Source organism: Plutella xylostella, chromosome 7 (assembly GCF_932276165.1).
Source record: "Plutella xylostella chromosome 7, ilPluXylo3.1, whole genome shotgun sequence".
In the NCBI taxonomy this organism is placed as follows: Eukaryota; Metazoa; Arthropoda; class Insecta; order Lepidoptera; family Plutellidae; genus Plutella; species Plutella xylostella.
The window spans coordinates 8,876,507-8,902,631 of record NC_063987.1 but is presented as its reverse complement, the minus strand read 5'-3'; the positions used below and the strand labels follow the sequence as shown (position 1 = coordinate 8,902,631).

Below are 26,125 nucleotides of genomic sequence, written 5' to 3'. Positions count from 1 at the left end.
TGACAACAAGGGTGTAAATGACAATGGATTTACTACGGTGTCGCATAAGAAGCGTAGTAAGAATAAAAATATGAGAGGCACCTTGCAATCGAGTAATAGACTGCAGGTCGTGGAGCCCGCCTGTGCTATCTATGTGTCTCGATTAATGAAACACATTACCGAGAAAGACATTCAGGAACACTTTGACGACATGAATGAAAAATGCCTAAGTGTCGAACTTTTAATGCCGCAGCGGGAAACTAGTTTTAATTCGTTTAAAGTTATGATCCCTGGTAGTAAAGTAGGTACTATACTAAATAATAACTTTTGGCCCGCTGGCTTGGTCTACAGGCGATACAGAGAGCGTACTTCGCGCCTTACACGACCCAATAGTACCAATAATGGATAAACACCTAACTAACCACTTATTAATGGCCTCTTTCAATTGTAAATCATTGAAAAGGTCCATTGTTCATGTGCGCGATATTTGTAAAACAGCTGACATCGTAGCGCTTCAGGAAACTTGGCTTTTACCGCATGATCTTAATTTCGTAAATGAAATCGATAATGACTTTGCCTGCTTATCTACGTCATCGGTGGACACCGGGGCTGGAGTGCTGCGAGGTCGGCCCTACGGGGGACTGGCGCTGTTGTGGCGGAAGTCAGTGTTTACTAATGTAACCATTATTGACTGTAAATCTGATAGAATAGCGGCCATTAAAATAAGTTTATGTAATAGAGTGTTTCTGGTCTTTACTATTTATATGCCGTGCGACATAGCAGATAATCTAACGGATTTTACGAACTGTTTAGCGTGTATTGGTGCCGTTGTTGATGACAACAACGTTGAGGCTGCATTTGCCCTCGGCGACTTCAACGCGCACCCGAGCGCACCGTTTGGGCGTGAGCTGATGAGCTATTGCTCGGAAAACAATTGGGTATGTGCGGATATAAATTACTTAGGAGTTGAGTCCGGTACATTTACTTTTATGTGTGAATCTAGTGGCTCCCGTAGGTGGCTTGACCATTGTTTGTCAACTGAAGCCGCTTGGGACTCAGTTACCAAAGTTTGGGTAGATAATGATGTTAGTTGGTCTGATCATTACCCTATTTTTATACAAGCTGACATTAAGATTTTTAATATTAAGAATGTACATATTTACAATAAGACTGATATCAATAACGTGCTTTGGAAGTGTAGAAATATAGATCAAATTAATAACTATGCCAAGTATTGTCATGATAAATTTATAGCGATAAAAACGTCTAGTCAATGTAATAACTGTGATAATAATGAAAATGAAAATAAATGTTGTGATTGTCATAAGGTTAGCATAAGTGATTTGTACAAGTCTATTGTTACAACGTTACAGGAGGCCGCTATTCATAGTTGTCACTCTCAGCGCGGTGCACGGGGTCGGGCTCGACAGGTCGCCGGCTGGAACCACCACGTCAGGGAATGGCACGCTAAGGCCAGATTATACCACAAGTGGTGGATGGATTGTGGTAGCCCCGCGAGCGGCTATATTTACAAACTAATGCTAGAGAGTCGAAAAACATTTAAAAATAAACTTAAATGGGTGCAGAATAATGAGGATTCGATTAAAATGAATATTTTGGCAGTTAATAAAGTAAACAAAAATTTTGTAAAATTTTGGAAAAATGTAAAGAGTTTGAGCGGTAAGCAAGAGCTGCCTGTCAGTGTTAATAATGAAACATGCAAAAAATCCATAGCGGATATGTTTGCTCGTCACTTTAGAGTGGAGCCATTAGAAGTTAGGGGTGTGCCCGGGGCTGCGGCCGGCTTGGACGGCGGCGGCGGCGGCGGTGGCGGCGCGGAGCGGCTGGAGTTCAGCGCGGGGGACGTGGCCCGCGCCGTGCGCGCCATGACGCGCGGCAAGTCGCCCGGCCACGACGGCCTCAGTCTTGAGCACATCCTGTATGCTGGGGATGGGGTGTTCAGACTTCTGAGCATCCTATACAATCAGTGCATCCGTTTTTGTTTCATGCCGAGCGACATGATGAAGACGGTGGTGGTACCGATTGTCAAGAACAAAACTGGTGACCTCTCGAGCCCGAACAACTATAGGCCTATTTCGCTAGGTACGGTTATAGGAAAAATCTTCGAGAGGCTCCTGCAGCCCGAACTGGTGAACAATATAAAGATTGATGACGCGCAGTTTGGGTTTCGTGCCGGTCTCTCGACGGATTCAGCAATAGTCGCGCTCAAACATACTGTAAAATACTACCTCAATCGTAACACTTCTGTCTATGCATGTTTCTTAGATCTTAGCCGCGCCTTCGATCTAGTAAACTATAAGACTCTTTGGCAGAAGCTTACTGATTCCAACGTACCGACTATTGTTGTGAACCTGTTGAGATATTGGTACGAGAACCAGACTAACAATGTGAAATGGGGCGACGCACTATCTAATGATTTTAGATTAGACTGTGGCGTACGACAGGGGGGGCTCACCTCTCCGGACCTCTTCAACTTGTATGTTAACGATCTAATCGTGGAGCTGAGAAGCACCAGGATCGGTTGCCATGTTGATAACGTGTGTGTTAACAACTTGAGCTACGCGGACGATATGGTGCTTCTCAGCCCCTCGATTAACGGATTACGGAAGCTGCTTTCAGTCTGTGAAGCCTTTGCTGAAAGACACGGCTTAAAGTATAATGTGGCGAAAACCGAGATGCTCGTATTTCGTGCAGGTGGGGGTCCGGAGACGGTGCCGCCGGTTTACTTGCTGGGTTCACCAGTTCGGGTAGTGAGGAGCTTCAAGTACTTGGGTCACCTCCTGAACGAGCAGCTGAACGACGAACAGGACATGGAGCGGGAGCGGCGCGCGCTGGCCGTGCGCTGCAACATGCTCGCCAGGCGATTCGCGCGCTGCTCCCGTGAAGTCAAAATAACATTGTTCAAAGCGTACTGCCAAACTTTTTATACCTGTCAGCTCTGGGTTAACTTCACCAAACGCTTTTACAATGTCTTAAGAGTGCAATACAATGACGCCTTCCGTATTATAATGAAGCTACCCAGGTACTGCAGCGCGAGTGGCATGTTCGCGGACGCCAGGGTCCCGGACTTCTATGCTGTCCTTCGGTTTCGTTCAGCTGCTTTTTGGGAGAGGATTAGGAACTCTAACAACCGGATCCTAGAAACGATTAGTTCCAACCTTGATAACGGATTTGTTAGACACTGGTTGGCCGTGCACCGTGCTGAGAATGGCAAATTTTAACTAATCTTAACTTTATAGATTAGTTATCATAGGCAACATATTATGTATAATTTAATTTAATTTTACTATTGTATTTGTATTCTAATGGGTCTTACCTGTAAATAAAGAACTTTATTATTATTATTATTATTATTATTATAAAGCACGCACGCGCGCTCCGAAACTTAGTTTTTGTCTCTGACCCCCAGGTCTAGTGTGCATCGGACACGGAAAGAAGAAGAAAATAAAACCAAATAAAACCTTCCTACATTTGTCAATCTCTTCAGGCAATAAGTCCGCGTGATAACCGATTACCAGCCCGCCGTCCGTGCCACCCGCTCGGTCAAAGACTCGTTCATTGGGCTCCCTCGATCACCCACTGACCTCCATCGCTCATTCCAGTTTGGGCGTCTGCCGTGGCCTCGTTGATATGGTAAATTATGCGTTAACAGGCGCCGAGCCATCTCGCTTCTTGATACCTTTTTTTACCGGTTGGTTACTGAAATCTATGGAAACTTCTTTGTAAAATATAGCATGAGTGTGACAGCTGTCAAACACATACATTTTATATGTCATTTGCTATTTTTTTCAAGGAAAAACTTACTTTATTTCCTAGATTCATGCTATAGTTTTCAAAGTGTAGCTATTAATAGCTCAAATAACGCCGATTATCAAAAGCAATCACAGCCCTATTCGAAAAAAAAAACACTTTTCCGACGATCGAGAAAATTGCTCCCATTTTTCTTTCACGTGAATCCCATAACAATTAGCGTAACTAGGGGCTAGGAACGTGCATTTAATGAATACCTAGTTGTTGTATTGTCTATGCGATTGTCTAGTACATAACGACAGTGTGGGAACGCTCTGGCGTGTACCTCGGCCGCGGGATAGGCAACAGTCAGCGCCGGCCCGCTAGGCACTGTAGCCGGCTTCGCAAACGCGCGCGGATTAAAAGAAACAAAAATATTCGTCTGTGGTCTCTGGAGTGATTCGAAATTTGAATTTTGTGCACTGGCAGCTTTAATTTATAGGGAAAAAGGAGGAAGTTCTTCTACTATCGTTGTTTTTAATATTATTTTTTTGAACTTGTGTGTGTTTACAACTTGTTCATTGCGGGGACGTCTTTTTTAATTTGTAAGTACTTTTTATCCTTGTTATGATAGCGTTAGTCATAGACTACACCTCATCATGAGACCACTGACCATTTAGGTATTGACTTCACGAAATGCATAACATCATCAATATTAGTTTGGTGTCAAGGCTTGTAGGAGGTATGACTAAAATTAAAGAGGTTTACATCGAAGTTAAGACGCATCAAGCTTCAGATGTCATCCAGTGTGATCAATTATCGTCCATTGAAAGCAGATTTGAAGCTCCTACTGCTGGCTAATGGACACCAGTTGAACCCGCTAATACCTAAGACAATCTATGAGTACTTCTCATTTTTGAACTCAATAAAACATCATGCAATTGCGTAATTTCAAACTCAATTAAGTCTGAATTTCTACAAAATACAATAATGTGATAATTAAGTACAAATTCATAAGAAATTCGAAAACAAAAGAAGGCTCGTGCGTTCGGAATCGTAAACACAAGTGTCGGACGAAGTTCCCGCGTGCGTAAGCCGCGTAGATTAGTTTGTGTTGTGCCGGTGAAAGTTGAGGTTTCCGGACGGAGCCGGCCTCCACAGACAAGGTGAACAATTTGCATCAGCTAGAGACGTTTAAAAAGAAAGCAGTGCCGCCTTTTTGGTATTGTCTATGGGAGACGTTTTTGTTTTTTCGCTGGACCGTAGAAGGCCAGTTTTAAATCGGGAATGCCGGGGACTTTCTTCGATGTTTATGTCAAGATTGGACGTTGTTGGAAAGAAAATGTTGATTATGAAAAGCATAAGTACCGTAGGATACTGTTTAAATTAATAGCCTTTAAATAAATAATAAAATAAATACGGCCATTAAACGTAGTTTTCGATTTTATCTTCTCGTAAGCAACTAGAAATCTTTAGACTTTATAGGATCTGCGTAAAATATTCAATACCGTCTCGATTAGCATTTTAATCACTTTTAGATGAGCTTCGTCTGACATCGTTCTGATCTTCATCTTGGTTTCATATTGAAAATTGAATTCTAACTATCGTTAGATAAATAAGTTATTTTACTTTTACATAGTATCGCTATGCCTATGCATACACAGAAATGCATGGCACAATTTATATGTTCACTTATTGAATGAAATGTTAATTAAGAACCGAATTGAAAAAAAAACCTCTAATATTAATTCCTTGAATACCGTCGTCTATTTCTTTATATTCTCAGGTAGATAATAATAACTTCGTTAAAAGTTTTATCTGCTCCGGTGACAGCTGACGTAAACATAAGTACTATACATATTTACTACTTACTACATTTTGATAAATCTTCTAAGAGTTCTTATTTCATAGCGATCGTTAGTCGATAGTGGGTCAGATAAGTTAGTTTCGCTATAACTTTATCAAACCATAAACAAAAACAAATGATTTGCTATACTCGCACATACTTCTTGGAAAACTCATTACCAAAGAGGATTACTACTTACTAGAAGAAGTAGCCTATCCTCCTTTGATTTCCGGGAAGGGTCGTGGGAGCGATGTCATAAAGCTCAGTTGTCTGTGGTCACTCGGGCGGCCATTAGCTAATCTGTGACGTCTGGATTAACTCTATGGTCAAATTATTCTTTAATCTCAGTTCTCTATTAAGAAAAATTATCTTTCTAGGAATAAAATATACGAAGACGATTATTATTCCTGTTGGTGATTAGTATACATACTTAATAAAATGATGATAATGTAACTGTTCGACTGCTTTCCAACATAAAATTAGTATGAATGTAAAATAATCGCATACCTAAGTTATTATCTATTGAGCTGGAAATTTCTAGAGACCAATAGCCAATGCCAAGACAATGCCAGTTTCTTTATTTTGCGGTTGTTGTTACATATGTAGACTTTGCGGTGACCGGATCAGCTTGCGACCACGAGTTGTGCTTAGCCATCAGTCAAGTAGAGCAGAAAATACTTCAATCACTTTTTTATACTGGCAATATGCACGACATATTCTATCATCTATATGTAGATATATTATATTCTGACGTGTAATGTACAGCAATATTTCAAGCAAAATTTTAGTTTTGGCGTGCACACTGTTCTACGCAAGATCCAAAAAAACGTAAATTCATAAAAAAAAAATATATATAGGTCGGTAAACATGCCTGATGTAATATAAATAAAAATTTCTTATAACCCAAATAGTGTATTCAAGATATAAATAGCTGCGCTACTTTATCTCCTCTTTTAATAGCACACAATCGGAACATGTAAAGAAACTTACAAAAATACACACAACAAAAGCCTTATCCAAGGTGAAATATAAGTATTTTCTCACCGTGTTCTATAAATAGAACAAGCCCTTGACACATTTGTCTATTTACACACCGAATTAGTGCCCAGCAGGTACTAGTCTTGTACCCACTATGTACTTAATTTATCCATGTGCACGCACACGCATGGGTGCAAAGTTTGAAAAAATTAATCTTGGTCCTGCAAATTTAATGATGGTGGCTCCTTACTCACTAAGACATAATAAAGTATTATTAGAGGGACATTTATTATTTCTGCATGTGTTTCATGATTCACACTGTAGCATATTTTGATAAATGCTTATTTGTCACACATTAACATAATTATTTTTAAAAAAAGTTGGTCGAGCAGTTGCGAAACTTCGATATGAATAGATCCTTTTTTGCTATCAATTTCAACACATTGTATGCAAATTTGTAATAATTTGAATAGTCGATCAGTGTTACGAAAAAAGTGCGTGTTCGTTTTCTGTTGCGTATTTTTTCAACAGTCGGTATGTATGTAGGTAACCTACCTACAATACAATCTTCATTCAATTTAAAATTATTTGAAAAACAGCTAAAAGCGCAGTAAGCGAGAAAAGTACCGACATACATACATACCGAGGATTCACCATTTTGTAATCACTTGTAACTCTTGCAAGCCTCTAATCATAAAAATATAACTAATTAAGTTAATAATAAATAAATAAATAAATTAATAAGTAATTTTCCTTGACAACAAACTGTACAATGAATGACGCAATATATGTACAAAATAAATAAGAAAATAAACATTCGAAATTGTTTAATATCACCTTAATCTCTTCAGATACAATAAAAAATATAAGTACATATAATGTAAAATTGTTATTGTTATCTGGCCGTGGGCTAATTCTGTATGTTTGTTTGTCACTTCTATTTCTGTGAATGTATTTTTATCTGTATTTCATTTGTTTTCCTGCAAATCCCTTTTATCACCCGCTGCAACTAGTAGCACGGACACAGATTAGTAATGTATTTAGTAATGCTCTGTGAATCATTCCGTTTGCCTCAATAATGTTGCATAACGGATATTTTCCCCTCAGACGATCTTAATTTTGCGTAAGTATAAAGCTAGATATTAAAAGTTTTTTTTAACTTTATGCAAAAAATGGCCCAGCAATGCCTATAAGGGCGGTGGAACACTTTCCATTTACGAAAAGACTTTCAAAATCTGCCAATTTTGTTTAACATACATAGGTACTTATTAATAAAAGGTTTAATAGAATAGAAATAGATAATCCTGTCTTCTGTAATCAATCAGTGATGAAAGCATGTGACTGCAGAGCGTCTCAACTCATGTGATTTACTTATCTCTCCATCTATAAATAAATAAATAGGAAAACCATGTTTCTGTTTTGTACTTTAGATTACACAAAAAAATGGGCTATTTACCCGAAATATCTTTCGAGCTGCTTGTTCTTCAGCAGCTAAATAAAGAGTACCTATGTACAGTTGTAAGGAGTATATATGTATTGATGCAATAGAAAATAAAGCGTCAGAGCGAAAAACTTTGTTCAAAGAATATTATGCAGTTCTATTTTTAGATCTTTATTTAATATTATAATAATGCAAATAATTGTCTTATCATTATCATGCAAAGTCTATTGTCTTTTATTAATTGTTCTTACAATACTTTTTGCTTTAAGTATGTCTATAATATTTGATGACATTAGGGATGTCGAAATAATATCGATGTATCGATATATTTTTATAAATCTATGGATATTTTCCGACGATATATTGTAAACCGATATATCGATGTATCGATATAAATAATCAAGTATCGAAAACATATCAAAATCGATATATTTTTCATTAACAATACCCTTTTGTTTGCGTCACAACGCAATGCGGCGATGCTAGCTCGCAACCGTGTACCGAGCGAGAGTGTAAAGGGGTCATCACACATGTCAATACACAACACTGGCACAAAGTGAAAATAGTATTTTTTAATATTAAAGGAATTTGATTTCGCAAGGATTTATTCCTATTAAGCTACCGATATATCGATATTTTTTATTCGATATATCGATTTCAGTAACGATATAAAAGAAAATATCGATATATCGAAATATCGATATTTTTTTGCACTTTCGACATCCCTAGATGACATATCCCTTAGACGCACTAAAAATAACTTACCCGATATAAAGTTAGTTATTTAAAAAAAAAACTAAAGTGATACAAGGCCTTTCGGCCTGTTGTAATTTTTGCCACCAATATAGCAACCTATTCGACATGCATGCTACAGCAGGAGACTGATGATTAAAAAAACAGTACATAAATATACTAGTAGGTAGATAGATACTAAAATAAAACCAAAATAAGTCTGTTTAAGATAAACTGGTCACACTGACAAATATCTTTGATAAGTCATTGCTCTTTGTATTTTTTCAGTGTGACCAGTTTATATCTTATGAAGAAGTATCCGGGGCATTCCTGGGTTTACTATAAATGTATAAACACATTATGTATTGCTCATCAACATGCAAGCAATAATCTTATCATTTAAGGTAGGTATGGTATGCGGATGTACCTAATCCAATAGCCTATAGATCTAGATTTTCGATATCTTATAATTTTATTATGATTTCGCTTTGATGTGATTATTATGACACAGTCAATAAGTGTTATTGTGTGTTCACTATCGGATCATTATTGACTTTAGTGCAAGTTAATCCTTTGTAGTGGACTTTACCTTTAAGCGAAATAGACAGACAATGTTTACAATGAGTATTGTTTTCTCACTTTTTCTTGTAAATACTCGTGTTTCTTTCAGTAATGCTTTGTTTTGGTTGTACTTTTCTTGACGTCATGAGTTATGTTACTCTCGGATAAGCTCGTTACACGGTAAATTTTGGCGGTATAACATTTTATTCTTGGGATAAGCTACTTATCTTGGTTTCAGGTTTGGTAGAATACAAAATCTGCTTACTCGCGAGTAACTGTTAGTTTACTCTCGAGTAAAAAGTTACTCGACGTTGGTCGAATCCGCCCTTATTCGGTGAGAAATCTCAACTGACCGTTACAATCTTATGTCTTACACGCAGTACGCTAAATTTCGAAATGAAGCAATAACTAAGATTTCATATGTACTAATGTACTTAACGTTTTTACGCGTGGAATTCTAAGATTAATCATTTTATTAATAATTAAGTCACGGTATCCCTATTGAGCAAATCCTGTTGAAGCGAATTGAATGATGCATTTCATAATACTCAAATTTAGCTTTAATTAAGTTAGATTCTGAAATTACAATGCAACGCACTGTCTCTCTAAAAAATATTACTTAAAAAAACCAACTACAAGATAGCAATTTCTACTTCCTAATAATTTTACAGTTTATCTAAATCCCGACGGAAGCAGGAAATCCGAATATTACGTGTACGCGTACGACAGATGTCTTTCCAAGTATTCGCATTATCTATAACTAAGTAAGTAGGCCTGTCTATTAGAGCTAAAAGAAATCTGTAAACAAATTTATCACATTTAAATGTCAAGTGAAATGTGACATATACTGCAGCATCATGTGGTTTTACATTTTTATTGTTTTTGCGACTTTTTAATAACAGACATACACATTTGATCTATAAGTTAATTATTTTTTGCCTCCGAACTGGATTTTAATTTATGGATTGTCAATCAGTAACTTATAAGTTGTACTCACGTATTTCTTACTATAATGAATTTTGCAAGTCATACAAACTAGTAAATTTACCTGCTGTTTAACTGGTTACAAAGACATATCGTGTTCATCCTGTCAAAACAGATGAAGATAAAGCGACTAAACAATATTATACGTGTTTCTCCTCTATATCACCCGTATTACACCTCGTATATAGTACTTAGTTACTTAAGTACGCGCACTAAACTGCGATTATAAAATAATCCATGGCGAAAGGACAAAGTGACCTTAGCTTAATCACTAGAACGATAGCAATACTTGGGACATGTCAAGAGCATAATATAGGAAGAAAACGGATTTTAAAAGGTTGGTGATATAAATGAACAATCTCATAAATGCTTATTCCTTCTTTAGGGTTGCTTATCTTGTTATCTCTTTAGACACATTATGACCTGTCTTCAACCTGAAGCCTATATTAAATCTCTCCCCTTGTCTTACACCAGACATTCCAAACCCATCTTAAGTACCTATGTTAGAATTCTAAAATGAATTGAATTGATGAATTGTTTTTTTTTATTTGGGATATTTGTTATAATTTCCGCAATATGGATTATATTCTATCCGCTATCCCCCAAGTGGCTTCCCGCGCACGAGTCGCTCGCATGCCACAGATAACAGATTGGTTGATAAACCGATAGTGTACAGACTAATTTGCTTAGCGCGCGGCGGCCAGCCAGTACTGTTCAAGCCTCTTTGCGTGACGCACGCCGCTCGTAAAACCTCCTTTGTATATGACAATCTGTAACTAAACGAGCAAAGAGGCTTCAGTGCGCGCGAACTTCTTGTGTTTTTGTTGAGGAACTGACTTTCAAGTGTTTTTTTTTCTTACTGAATTTTGTTTTTATAAAGTGCCAGTGTTTTTTGGATTTTTAAACATGCCATCTGTCAAATTTGAAAAGCTGTTGCGAATTCTGTCGCGGGCTGTAAGTTTTTCAATAATTACTTACCTAATTAGGTTTTGTTTTGTCCTTATACCGTTTTTCACGGGGAAGACATCTGACAGGACCCTTATTGCATTCGAATAAGGGTAGTTTTTGATTGTATCAGATGTCTTTCCTCGTGAAACAAGGTATAGAGTAACGATATGTTTTGTCCTTTGGATTCTTTTAGTTTTTTTTTCCTGTAAGTATCTATAAATGTAAAATTTGGAACTTTCCTAGAATGAAATTTTCCTGTCGATAGTATCGGTGCACCGAAGAGATGTTATCGACGCGGCTTTATCAGTTGCGTCGTTGCTATGCCATATATTAGTGTCTCTTATGTTATAGATATATTTTATGGAACCTACTATTTATTTCATGTATGAAACTGTGAGCTTTATGTAGTAACGCTTATTTACAAAATCATTTAAAATTACTGTAAAAATTTGTTCCTCTTCTTTTATATTTGTATGTTGATATATTAAATTTAAATGTTAAACATGCCATGAGTTGACTGTTACGTATTGCAAATAAGAAGGTAGGTAGATTTTTCACGTAGGTACCTACATACACAAAAAAAAAGTTTAGTCATTCTTATGTAGTTATCATACATAATATTATAATATACTATGGTATCTGATGTAATAATTGTAAGAGATAATATAAATATAATTTGTTTCTGTTATCTAATGACACTTAATTAATAAAATGATTATCAATAGACTTAAAACATGTTAACTGCCTGAAAACATTATAATGAGTAAACTCCCGTCCATTGTTTAAATCTAGCTTATCTTTTTTATAAGCTTATTCGTCTTTCTTCACGTAGCATATTGCTAAAACATTCTATTCTATTCTGATGGGTGGGATGAACTTCCTGTACGTGTGTCTCTCGAGTGGAACCATTGTACATATCCCCCGAATTTCAGCTCAGCCAGCCTAGCTCCCGAGTCAACTGGAGCCGCAAGCCTGGGTGCTGTAAAGTCTGAATTAGGCGCTCTGTAGGTCCAAAGACAGATACTTACAATAATTGAACTGTCAAAGAACAAAAAACTTTGAAAAACTTTGTCACTCTCTGTCAAAGAACAAATTGTTCTCTTTCAGAGAGTGACAGAACAGTTCAATAGCTAAAGCGTCCGCTAACTTTTTTATGAATAAGAGGGTATATCTCTTTTCTGTAGTATATGAACATTATTACAATTCATTATATTATTATCTTTATGTAAATATATTATAATTCAAAGCAATAATTTATTGTATACTTATACCATTTTGCGCTATGGCTATATACCTCTAGATTGATACAGTAGGTAACATAAATATCTATAATGTTAATTGATTAATTAACTTGTCATTTATATCAATAAACGTTTAAACAATAATGATAAAACCAGTGACCGATTTAAGTGAATCACGTTGCTAAATTGTTTTATTCACGACTTGCTGCATGATTTATGCTTTGAATAATTACTTACTTATAAAAAAAAAATTCTGCACTAGGTATTTTATGTAATAAATTTATTGGACCATGACAGTATACGAATGCGTATTTTCGCTTGCCCTTATTACGTGCATAATATTGTTTTTATCATCTTAAGTACCATAATGCACACCAGAAATACGTCACAGCTACGCGAGCCATAAGTTATCAGTTTATCACTTATCTATCATTATCACTATCATTAAGCTATCATATTATTATCTCCCATTCTTGACATTCCTGTCATAAATTGACCGATTGATAAATGATATCTGAGCACCCACATTGATAGCAAAAAGCCTACGTACTATGTAGCTATGAATGAAAACAACACAGGTCTTGGATGAATCGACAAAAATATTGTCAAGGTTTGTTGCATTACGGGGTAGAAAGACCCATTGCTTAAAATATGTATTAATTTTATATTTAAATATATTGAATAAAACATTGTATTTACAGCCGAAACCGCGATATCGCGAGTGACATAATATTTTTATTGAGTCAGATTTTTCGGTATTCAACCGATTAATTCTCTCGAAACCAAAGTCTAGTCTAGCTCATAACTACTTTCTAAATTCAAAATCTTATCGATTAAGGAAAAAAAACTTGTCAACTGTCATTCATTCTCTCTGGCAGCTCGCCGGAAGCACGTCCGCTTATCTGTCTGGCCGGGGCTATTGTTATTTCAATTATTCACATTGTTGAACTCGTTTCGGCGAGTGCGGCTGGGACACTGGCTGCATTATGTCACGTCAGTACGCAGAATGCCGCAATACTGCAGCAAGCTACACGAACGCAGCATGTGTTTTTGGAATTTATTTTTCCTCTAGTGCCGTTTTGAGTTTGTGCGGTGTTGTCTATGGTGTTACCTCTTGTTCTTATTTTAAGGAGTTGTCAGAGAATCTGCCATTAGTGATCCATAGTCTGACTATGTGAAATGGTGATTTTATGTTGGTGTTGGTAGTGATACCACAGAGTCAAGAGAAGTGAAGTGATAGTAAACACTAAAGCGTAGCGCGTGATATGATATCTGATACGTCATCAATGGTCATCTGGTATATCAGTTGGGATTCTGACGACTCTGAGGATGAGGTGTGTTTCATTTGATATGCTTAAATATACAGCTTTAACCACAAGTCCTAAATCTATAGGTACTTCTAGATTTACCTATTTATGTATTTCTTACTTATGTATCTAAAATTATGTGACCAGTAACGCCGACTACTGTCGCCTCGACTGTGGGTTACATTGTACTGCAAATGCACTGTCACCAACCCGTATTTCTTAACATAAAAATATATATATTTATATTACCTACAAAGTTGAAGAATTTTCCAGTTTTTTTTTTTCGTTTATAAATGGAAATGTCCCACATCATTTAACGCGATAGCCTAAAAATGTATAGTAATGTTTATACTCCCCGAGTTTACTCACGCATGACAGTACTGACAGTAGGTACCTAGTGCTGTCAGTTCGCAACACAGTCATATACTTACCTACTTTTACACTCATTTATTTATTTACCTTCCGATTAAACACTGAAAACGTTTTTTTTATTCCGTTTATTAACTTATCTCTGTATCTCGTGTATCTTGATTCTTGATCCACAAGTTTATTTATAGTAATGTCTCCGTTATCTTTGTGTGAATGTTCTTAATTTTATTGACAGATCGTTGCCACACCCCTATCACACCTCTGTGGTGTATGTTTATGACTGAATGTGACAAGCGCGTGGAAATTTAGTGATCTGTTGTCAGATGTCAATTTTATTACATCATGCCAATTTTTTTAAACTTTTGCGACAGATTTTTGTTTGTTTTTGCGAATATTCTATATCTTTGCTACAGTTTGTTGGCCGCATATTTTTACCCTATTGAGTTTGATTTTTTTAACTAAAATAACAATTTTTTTTAACAACTGTATCATCTACCTATTGATGTTTATACGATTGATATTATAACAAGTACCTATAGTTACTGGAATTAAAGAGGGCTAGAAATACCTACCTAATATTTTAAGGTAGTTTTCCATTTTAGGGATTTCCCCACATGTATCTACAACATGTTGTGTATTAAACAGATAATTTTAATTATAACAATATAATTATCTTGATTAAAATGTACATCACTCAGAATTAGTGTTAGTGGGGGGGCTCAGGTTTTCCCTGAAATGTTATTATTTACTTATGTAATTTAATTTTAGCAAAATAAACATCCTATAGTTTGTTGAAACATTTTACTGTGTTATATTGTTTCATAAACATATATTACAAACAGTAAGGAGATCTCTCTATCTCTATCATATTTTTTTTGATAAAGTATACAAATTTTACTTTTTATAGTACTTTAATTCATACCAGTAATATTTGCTTGAAATAAAACTAAAAGTGCTTTTACCATAACATAATAAACAAATTGAATACAATTTTCCCACGCGTCTTTGTCTGAACCGAGATACGATCAGACAGACAGACATACTGCCAGAAAAAAAACGTGTTTTTATGAACTCTGTTCATTCATTTACTTCAACTTAGTATTTACTCTTGCAATTTGACTTTTTATCTGCTTACTATAGAGCTGAATTATTAACGGCGGCTATAAAACCGTGAAGCGGTATTTCAGCGTCGGAAAATTTGCTTTAATTTAAATAAGTTTAAAGTTCAAATTGGATTGTTTTGGCAAGTTATTCGTACTTTTACTTTCACTATAGGCGCAGTTGCTTACACGGATTCATCAATGTCGCTAGAAATAATAAACATTAAAAATGTATTTTTATTAATATCTCACCAAGTTCATTCAACCACGGTAAACTCTTAAATACGTGCCTATTATTAAAATTCCACCTTGTGTGGGTTCAAATTATATTTAAACGCCTAGGTTATGTATGACTGTGACGTTGGCAAAATACGTGACGTTTGACTATCGTTAACGAAAACCATACTCTATACCTATACATAATTATTTTATTACTTAAAATGAAGACACAAAACGGCAATTTATTATCATAAAACAAATGACAGCTAGACGATGCCGTTCAAACTTTGTCATAAACCATGAAAAACTACGAACATTTCATCACACACACACACCCCATAAACCGCCTTCACAACGCCACGCAACATATTTCCGAAACTATCGCATAGCACCATTGACTTATATATTACTAGATAGCGTAAGGACAGGGTCAACCGCTCAAGAAAATGGCACCCTCGTGCTGACCCTAAAATCTCATATATCTGTCATAATTTGTTTGAATTAGGGCCAGCGCGCCGGTGTCATTTTCTTCGCGCATCCTTCCTTTTGAAATAATTGCATTGCACGCTATCCACTGCTGCGTTCCGTCTAACACTTGCGTCTGTTTGTCCACAGAGCGAGCAGTCGTCTCCGTTCCGCCGGTGGACGACGGGCAGCGGCGCGGGCAGCTCGTACCGGCATCACGACCACAGGACTAATATTTATAACAAGGTGAGACATTTACACTGCTGCATAAAAAACCAATGGACAGCCAGGGACTGTCAGTAACTGGCCTCGGAGACAACCCTAGGACAGCTCTGGTGTTTGTCACTGAGACTCTAGGACAGAGGTTTCTCTGTGGTTGAAAAGCGCCACAACACTCTTTGGTCGAGATTCCTCATGCAGAACTCATGGTGATGAGTCAAGTAGGTAATTGCTTATTGCCATGTTGCTAATATAATAACACTAGTAAAAACCATTGGTGCTCTAAATTTACCTCCCTGAGGCCAACTGAAAAGCAGTTGTCATGGATTTCAACGGACTCCTTACGTAATGTGTGGCCTATAGGACATAATGGTTAAAGTTAACAATACATAGTTTCTGGCGGTCTAGACGATAATATGAATCCTAAACTAAACCATACTAAACCAACACCAACTGCCCAACAATACTTCTCAATAATTATAGCTAATTACTCATTTGACGTCACAATGTTCATTAGCATTACCAACGTACGCCATTGCTCACCTCACGCCCATAAACGTTAGTTGACCCTTCGCTTCATGTAACAATGGATGCCGAATCAGAAGGTATGAGAGGTAACTCCATAACTGGCTGCAATAGCCCCCGGGTATGGCTTTGACACAATTCTGTTATGGCGCTTGGACGTCAATGGTAGCCAGAGGAAAAAGCTTATGTAGCTAGGTTATGTAGTTTGGTTCTTTAGCTTGGTAGATTGTAATGTAATATGGTAACCATTTTTAGTTGGGAACGAGTAAAAACGTAGTTATTTTACTTATATTTTTATTATAATATAGGGACACTAATGATGGAAGCATAACTATAATTAATGATGAGAGTGAGACACAAATAAATAAATATTTTTAGAATTTCAGTACCTACCTAGGTAGCTGAAGGATTAAAGATAAACACAGCGTTTCACAATGCACGTAAGCAAGTTCTCAAGATAAGTAAGTACTTATTTATTTTGTAGATTTGGTAAATTTCGTACACGAGCGTGACCGTTTTCAATATGTAAATAATACTAATACATAATACCTACCTATGAGCTACTTACAATATTATAATTACCCACTGTAATAATTTAAATGCGACCGTATTTAATGGTTAGTAAATGGTTCTTTTTGTATTCCTACTTGTAGAATATTTTCTATTGTTCTACAGAAAAGTAGTGGTTCAAAAATGTATTATTAGTACAAGTGATTATTACAAGAATCGGAGAATAGGAATAAATTTACATTATATTATTAAATCCTCTTTCTTTCGTTCTAGCTAGACAGACTACACTTGTGTGCTAAATTCAGTAAACTCTCTTCAACACAGATACGTCTTCTGACCGCATTTCTAGCCCTCTAGTTCACCTATCTCCCTCTCTCTTTCCAGCTATTATGCGAAGGCTTACCGGCCGGCCATCCGTAGTCACACTAGGAACCACACAGCACTATACTTCTGTCCACTCCCTCGATCCACCACCGCATTGCTAGCATTTTCCAAGTCACAGCAATATACATATCCTCCTCTCTTTCCAGCAAATATTGGAAGGATCTCCACTTCACTCTATACCGTAGTACAGCCATCTCTTTCCACCAAATATCATTCTACATCTCTCCCTCTCTTTCCAGCAAATGTCCGAAGGCTAACCCTTACCATCGTACTTACACTAGGAACCAAAGTTTTAGGTCTCCTTGAAAGAGTCAACGCCGCTTGCCCTCCATTCTTATTCAGAAGCAATCATCTCTTTTCATCGCAAATCTTTCTATATCTCACTCTCTCTTTCCAGCAAATGTCCGAAGGCTCCCCAGCAGCGGGCGGCGGCGTGGCGCGCTGGTCTCTAGGGCTGGAGCAGCTGCTGGCGGACCCCGCCGGCGCCGCCGCCTTCAAGCACTTCCTGCATAATGAGTTCGCGGATGAGAACATCAGGTATGACAGGTCATGCTTAAAGCGCAACATCTTCTGGAATCATATGCCTCCCATGCCCTATATACATCGCAGTATGCGTCCAATCCAGTAGCAAAAATCTTTTGCAGACCTATTTTAATGATTTGTTCAAAACTGATATTTGTGAAAGATAATCCCCAGATTTGTTTATTGCGCTGTCTTAAAAACAAAAAAAAACCGGTACATAAAAAATATGACTGAAATTGGTGCATACTACCCCAGTTTTTACCGGACATATATTTTAATGTAATTGTGCGCAGTTTCTATGTAAATGCCTATGTAACAGGTAAGTAGGATAGAAATCTGCTCCTCAAGAGATTATCTGAGCAGATTTTAATGGTTTATCAGCGTTTTATCGCGTCTCATGCCACGAACCCCCTCAAACTAGATACTAATAACACTTGAACAAGTAATTGACGAGGTGTCTGCCTGTCTGGCTATCTTGGCGCTAAATGATTTATCGATACAACATTCTTCAGTTACACATACTAAATAGGTTCAAAATCTCAAACTCATCTTGTTTATTTACGAAATCTGCATCTAGGTATTTACAAGCTTTCTTTCTCTCGCATGAGCATGACATAAAGCATAATTAAATAAATAAATAATTATGTATAGGTATAGTGTAAATTTTGCGATGAATTTTAACACAATACCGAAACGCCTGCGGCTGAAAATTACGGCGCCGCCATAACATACTTAACTATACATTCTAGTACCTATTCGGTGGTTTTCTTACTAATTTATATCTATACCTTGCTTCACATAAGGAGTCTCCCAACCCTTTTTAGGACAACTAGAATTAATAGGTATAAATATACCTTGTTCCATTTCTCAAGTTCCATATCACAGTACCTAACCCCCATTCCCACCACCCCCAGATTCTGGTTCTCATGCGAGCAGTACCGCCAGTGCGGGGACGCCGCGGCGCGCGCCCGCCTCGCGCAGCAGATCTGGGCGCGGCACCTGGCGGGCGGCGCGCCCGAGCCCGTCAACGTGGACGCCCAGGCTAGGGCGGCCGCTACTCCGAGAGATGAGGCTGAGCCTGATTTGTTCCTGCCTGTGAGTCACTGTCTTATCTCTGGTCAGCGGTCGCGGCACGGGTCTGTTTTCGACGTCGATAAACTCGTCTAAAGCGTGTTCCTCCAATCACAGCGTCGTATTTATGGCGAATCGCGATAGGTATAGTGAGTTTATCTACGTCAATAACGAACCCGTGAAGCAGGCGACATAGGGCTTTCAGTATCTTCCTCCATCGGCATTGGTTTGGCGCTCGTCTGTATTTATGGCGAATCGTGATATAGTGTCGTCGATAAAGAACCTGTCTAGTGGCAACAGAGGACATAGGACTCGCAGTATCTGCCTGTACCGTGTCGCCTCGCGCAGCAGATCTGGGCGCGGCACCTGGCGGGCGGCGCACCCGAGGCCGTCAACGTGGACGCCCAGGCTAGGGCGGCCGCCGCGCCCAGGGATGTGGCTGAGCCGGAGTTGTCTCTACCTGTGAGTAGCGTCTGTCTTCTTATCCCTGCGGCATGGGTTTGTTATTACGTCTATAAACTCGTCTAAAGCGCGTTCCTCCAATCACAGCTCTGTATTTATGGCAGCAGGAGTCATAGGGCCTCTAATCACAGCGCCAAATTTATGGCGAATCGCGATAGGTATAGTCACGTTTATCTTCGTCCATAAACTTGTCTAAAGCGCGTTTCTCCAATCACAGCGCTCTATTTATGTCGAATTGCGATATAGTACGTTTATCTACGTCGATAACGAACCTGCGAAGCAGGGGACATAAGACTCACAGTATCTGCCTCCACTGGGATTATTAAGCGCGGCAGATCTGGGCGCGCCTTTCTTTCTTATGACCTGCATTTTCATTCACCTATTCCACCTTGACTAACCCCCCTTCTCCCCCCGCAGGCGCAGAAGCAGATCTTCAACGTGATGAAGTTCGACAGCTACCCGCGCTTCCTGCGCTCCGCTGTGCACGCCGAATGCGCACGCGCAGAATTACGAGGCTTACCATTGCCGTATGCCCCTCAGGAGACGGCTAATAATACGCCTACTAAGGTATGAAATATTCATTCATGTACGGTCAGGTGCAGAGAAACCTGACCCCCCTCACATACTAACAATGCTTCTGAGGGTTTATCTTCCTTCCTTCATTCGTTTCTGCTGTGTTATGAGTTGCCGGAGACTGCTAATACATCTACTATATGGTACCTATGTAAGTAGTTGATTCATCCGGCCACTATACACTCGGCTAGTGATGCAGTTCGACAGCTCCCCGCTCCCTGCGCTCCGCCGATTTACATAAGACCTAAGTCCTTAATTCTTTGCCGAAACAAACGTACCATACATTCCAATAGGGAAGAAAACCAAGTGAAACTTTGACAGCACAATCGAGTGTGCCTTTCAGGTTCTGACCAATTGCATTATTGGGTAGAAAAAATGGCGACTGAACCAACCAATTAACTGGGGAATCGCGCACAGTCGCCATCTGTAATTAGCTTTTACTTTTTCTCCCCATTAACCCTATTACCTCATTCATCCCCAGCTGAAGAAATCTGCCAGCAACGCCTCCGAGCGTCGTCGCAGCGGAGGCGTGAACCTGCTGCCGTGGCGCCTGCGGGCCGGCTCGAAGGACCGCGCCGCGGGGGCCGAGGCGCGGGGGGAGGAGCCGCCCACTGATGTGAGTATATTTACAATACACAGATCCAGAATAGGGCTACCAAAAATGATTCTCAGAGAGTGACTAAATCGTTTAATAAATAGAGATAGAGGCCAAAGAGTGAGTGTTATAGCCTGGGAATCTTGCTTTGCAAAATTATTTTTGAGCTAACAAAACAGCTTTTTGTTGAACGGCAAAGAACAACTTGTTTTAAAAATGCATGCCGATTCTGATCAAAATCAGTTATTAGGTTTATGTTTTGTACAAGCGCTAATCCCTATAGTTGCTAATAAAAGCCTGTCATCATCTACAACAATAAGAAATGTACTTCATACCCCTTATTATAAAACGCATTTAGGCTACACAGTACACATGGTTTGGTAGACTTTAAACTACTGTTATATATGAATTTTCTAGAGTAAAACCGGTTCTAAACCAGAACTATATTTACTCTTCGTTTTATAATTAGGAGGCATATTATGTCTAAGCAAACATCTAAAAATATCCTTAGGTACTTTCCTATTTGAGATCCAGTTTTACTTTTAGCGGAGCGGAAATTGCACAGCTATTGCACAAAGATAAACTACACAGGTTTATACTAGATAGGCCGGTGCTAGCTAATATTGACCCAATGAAGTGAATTTCCACTACACGTATTGTTTAGAACTATAGGATCGGTTGGAGAGACGTTTATTCAGTGTTTAGAAAGCCATTGTCTTCGTTAAGACTATTTTTAGATTTATTATCGAGTAATGACTTCATTTGTCGTGTATTGTTCTGGCCTAGTAATATGAAATAGACTTTTGTAGACATGTACTTAGGTAAGATTTGTTCCACTATGCTTTACAACAGACATTTCAGTCGTTATACTTCTATTTAGGTCTTAATTTATGTTAAACATTATTAACATAAAGTATACTGATTAATCATGGCTTTAGTTAATGTTCGTGAGCCGTCCTGCATTATAGCGTCCATAAATAAAATAAAACTAAATGAAATGGCGGACTGACTGATTATATTTCGCTCTTATCTACCGCACAAATTATTGAAAATTCTCAAAATTCCTTCCTACTCCCACTAATCTAATGTTGGAAAATAAATTAAATGTTTTATCGATTAATGGATTTTAACAGCTATACTTAGCTAGAGAGCTAATCTTTGACTCTCACGCACCCATTGATCCTATAACCCCGATTACACCTACCGAGTAGATCCTCGATCAATTAACGGTTAGTAATTGACCGAGTGCTTGGCCAAGGATACTGTTTCTGCCACTATACTATATAGGTGTAATCAGGGTATTAGGACCGCACTCGTCACTTGTAGGTACAAAGGTAAACTAACAAAATTCTCCCCCCCTATTCCAGGTAGTAAAATCCTCAACCTCCACCGTCCCGCCCTGCGCCCTCTGCCGAGTAGTCTTACCCGACGGCGCAACATCAGTAGTGGGGGTGTGCGGCGCCACGCCCGTCGCGCGCCTAGTGGAGCGCCTGCTGCAGCGCCGCCAGCTGGCCTGCAGCTGCTATGATGTGCTGCTCACCGATCATGTCACTGTAAGTGTCTATGGTAGCTAGAGTGTCTAAAATGGCGGAAAGTACCCCTGATCGAAAGCAAAAACGAAGAGTTTTCCGCGAAATTAGCGCAATAAAAGATGATGGAGCTTACTGGCTTAATACAGTTACCTATGGAGCAAATGCTGCGCCATATTTCGGATTCCTTTAGTGTGCTAAATGTAGCTAAATCGCATTGATATTAGGAAGCCATAGGACAGAATATCATAGCCCTACATTAGCAAGCCATAGCACACAGTCCAGTAGCCCCCTCCCCGACGGCGCGACATCAGTAGTGGGGGTGTGCGGCGCCACGCCCGTCGCGCACCCTAGTGGAGCGCCTGCTGCAGCGCCGCCAGCTGGCCTGCAGCTGCTATGATGTGCTGCTCACCGATCATGTCACTGTAAGTGTCTATGGTAGCTAGAGTGTCTGAAATGCAAGCTGAAATTTCGGAAACCGACCATATATCTGGTCTAGAAAGATGAAAAAGTGACGATTTTTTGTAAAATTGGCGCTTTGAAAGACGTAGAACTAGTTAATGAATACTGTTACCTATGGAATCATTCGGCGCCACATTTCTGCTTTGTGTGGTGTGCTACCAGATGTTTGAGACCTTTCACCATAGTCTGTTAGATCATTAACACACCTGTTACATTGTAATGTCATCCCCATATTAAATTCTTGACAGATGTGTGTCAAAAGTCAACAACTATTCCCTTGTTATACCAAATTGACGACCGAATGGCGTAGTGGTTAGTGACCCTGACTACTGATCCGAAGGTCCGGGGTTCGATTCCCGGCTGGGGCAGATATTTGTTTAAAGACAGATATTTGTACTCGGGTCTTGGGTGTTGATATTTATATTTAGTATCTATCTATCTATGCATTTGTGTAGATATATCAGCTGTCCGACACCCATAACACAGTTTCTGCCTAGCTTGGGATCGGATGGCCGTGTGTGAGATGTCCCTACATATTTATTTATTTAAATACCAAACTCTAACGCCACATTTCTCTTCCCCCACAGGGTGAATCCCGAGTAGTGGACCCCTCAGCCCCCTCCACAGTGCTGGGCGGGCGCTCCGCGGCCGTGGAGCGGCGCTGCCTCGTGCGGCTCGAGCTGCCCCCGCGCTGCGTCGCCGTGCGGTGCCGCCCCGAACGGTAAGTGTATTACTAGTGTGATATTAGGCATTACAGAAGAAGAAAAGGCGATTATCCTGCCCTATTGTCATGAAACAAGCTAGTGTGATATGAGGCATGAGTCATGACAGAAGAAGGAGCGGTGATATACCTGCCCTATTGTCATGAAACAAGCACCAAGTGGCGATAACCGTGGAGCGGCGCTGCCTCGTGCGGCTCGAGCTGCCCCCGCGGTGTGTGGCCGTGCGGTGCCGCCCTGAGCGGTAAGTGATCTAGTGTGATATTAGGCATTACAGATGAAGAAAAGATTATACTACTCTAGTCATGGAAGTAGAAAAGATGTCGGAAGGAAGCTCACTAACTAAAAATTGAAGCACCCTAATTACTTAGGGTGCTTCAATTTTTCAAGCTCACTATCTAAAAATGGAAGCACCCTAAGTACCTAAGTCGATTTCATTGTTACGATGAGCCCGACACACATTCACACTCAAAGTAAGTCAGTGAGCCGCCATTAACCAATTACATCGCACCTACGCACCCACACACTCTCATGTCGCCGCTATTGTTAGTTAGCCCTAGGGGTCACTACTAGGGTCACAGTGGAGCGGCGCTGCCTCGTGCGGCTCGAGCTGCCCCCGCGGTGTGTCGCCGTGCGGTGTCGCCCCGAGCGGTAAGTCTACCACTATACCATTTTCCAGGTTCAAAGACATGGGTGACACTTTAAAATTTTCCATTTAACGCATGAATACTATTGCAAAATCTGTCATTTTATTGACAATGACCACAGATAATATATATTTCTAGAGTACGCACTTTGGTAAAATGGAACGTACTAGAGATGCGACACATCAAAGTCGACATTCTGAAATCGATTAAAATTTATACAATATTAGAATTTTTATAACATTGTATTATACAGGTTGTCCAAAAAGTCAACGTTATCCCTTAAATGAAATAATTAACTATCAAGAGAGGTATTTTATTTGAAAAAAAACATAACTTTTCCTTACATATTCCTATTCGAGATATCTTTATTTTAATGACACTACACTAACTATACAGGTTCGGAACAACTTCTGCTATATGACTTTAAGAAATTCTAAGTCAAGTGACCAACAAATTTTATATGGAGAACCATTTTTAGGATACATCAGATTCTGAGAGCAATAGCAGTAGTAGCATATGCTGAAAGCGGCAATTATTATGTGTTTTCCGAAAATACGAATAAGTTCATATTTATATTAAGTTATGGAGTATATACAAATCGATAGGTACAAGTCGATAGGATTTTACTCTCGGACATCTCTAGAACTGTCAAACTCAAAACGTCCCACATATCATTGGCTCTGAAAAATGGTATAGTGTCTCGATAGAGAAACAAAATGGCGGCCATCCAAAATGGCGATCGCAGTCGTAGCAAGATGCAGTTTTGATTGATGAGGAAGGGCGTAATTCTCCACTGCTCTGTTCAACATAGGCTTAAATCAATGAGTACCACAGCACTACCGGCTATCTGTCTAGGTATCGAAGGTCGGGTGTGGTCTCAAGTCTCGTTTACTCCCAACGATCAAGCAAAATTTGATTATTGGTCTTTGAAAATTCTCTCAGCCATTTATATGTATAACTTGCAGCATCTATGCTATAAATTATGTAATAATAATGTCCTCCTAGCCGAATTTCGACTACGGCGGCCAATCTCAATTGAGATCAGCCAACTACGCAGGAGTAGATTATAGTGCCCAAGTGTGTGCGCAGTACACAGGAGCACTCTCTGTTCCATCACTCTCATAGCCCAATGGGACGGATTGACCGACACGACTGGAGAGAGCTAGGCGCAGGACCGACTGCTTTACATGCCCATCCGACAGCATGGATCGTTTCACTGTTTCGGACATCAGGTGATCAGCCTTCTATGTCCTAACCAAACTTAGAACCACAATTTAGAAACACAAATTGATGGTCCCACCCGGGAATCGAACCCGGGACCTCTGGGTCGTGAAGCGAAGCTTCTACCACTAGACCACAGAGGCAGTTAAATTATGTAAATGTAGGTAGTCAATATCCCCAACTGAGGCACCAAATCTTCGTGACAACTTATTTAACTGTTACTTCTTTTTCTCCTACTTTTAGTGCCTCTCCTCTACTGGAGGTTGGCGGTCAGCTCTGCATACTCCTCTCTATTCTTCGGCAAGCGCATCAGCTGTTCTACGCTGGCCACTCCTATCCATTATCTTATATTACGAAGCCTATTACTTAATAATAATATATTGTTTCTCTTGTCCGCAGCAAGTTGAAGCACGCCCTCAGGCCACTGGTGCAGCGCTACTGTCCCGGCGCCGACGTGGCCGTGTTCCGCGCCGGCAGCCGCGTGCCCGTTGATACGCTCATGGAGGTACACATTCTATTAGAATTACTTCATTTTTCTATAAGCATAAGTGTAAGGGCTGATTTTTCAATGGTCAGATAAACGTTATCTGAGGAATAAATTTGTTGCTGTCAAATACAAACATTCAGACGCGACAGCATCAGAATTATTCCTCAGATAGTCCTTATCTGACCATTGAAAAATCAGTCCTAAGTGTCGCCGTCTTATGGGGCCACCGGGCACAGCCACAAACGCCGCGAGAAGCTTGTAGAGAAGCGATTTGTAGCG

At 39.2% G+C, this 26,125-nt stretch overlaps 1 protein-coding gene across 2 annotated transcripts in view; it reads left to right on the top strand.

Annotated features, from left to right (window-relative positions):
* LOC105386373 (regulator of G-protein signaling loco) overlaps positions 1-26,125 on the top strand; it is an 81,824-nt gene that overhangs the window by 52,682 nt on the left and 3,017 nt on the right. For both annotated transcript variants that reach the window (XM_048622067.1, XM_048622068.1), the window contains exons 5-12: positions 16,071-16,166; positions 17,956-18,095; positions 18,995-19,175; positions 20,031-20,180; positions 20,668-20,802; positions 22,149-22,334; positions 23,360-23,493; positions 25,759-25,864. In XM_048622067.1, coding sequence (XP_048478024.1) covers positions 16,071-16,166; positions 17,956-18,095; positions 18,995-19,175; positions 20,031-20,180; positions 20,668-20,802; positions 22,149-22,334; positions 23,360-23,493; positions 25,759-25,864 — 1,128 coding nt within the window. The remainder of the gene's footprint in view (positions 1-16,070; positions 16,167-17,955; positions 18,096-18,994; positions 19,176-20,030; positions 20,181-20,667; positions 20,803-22,148; positions 22,335-23,359; positions 23,494-25,758; positions 25,865-26,125) is intronic.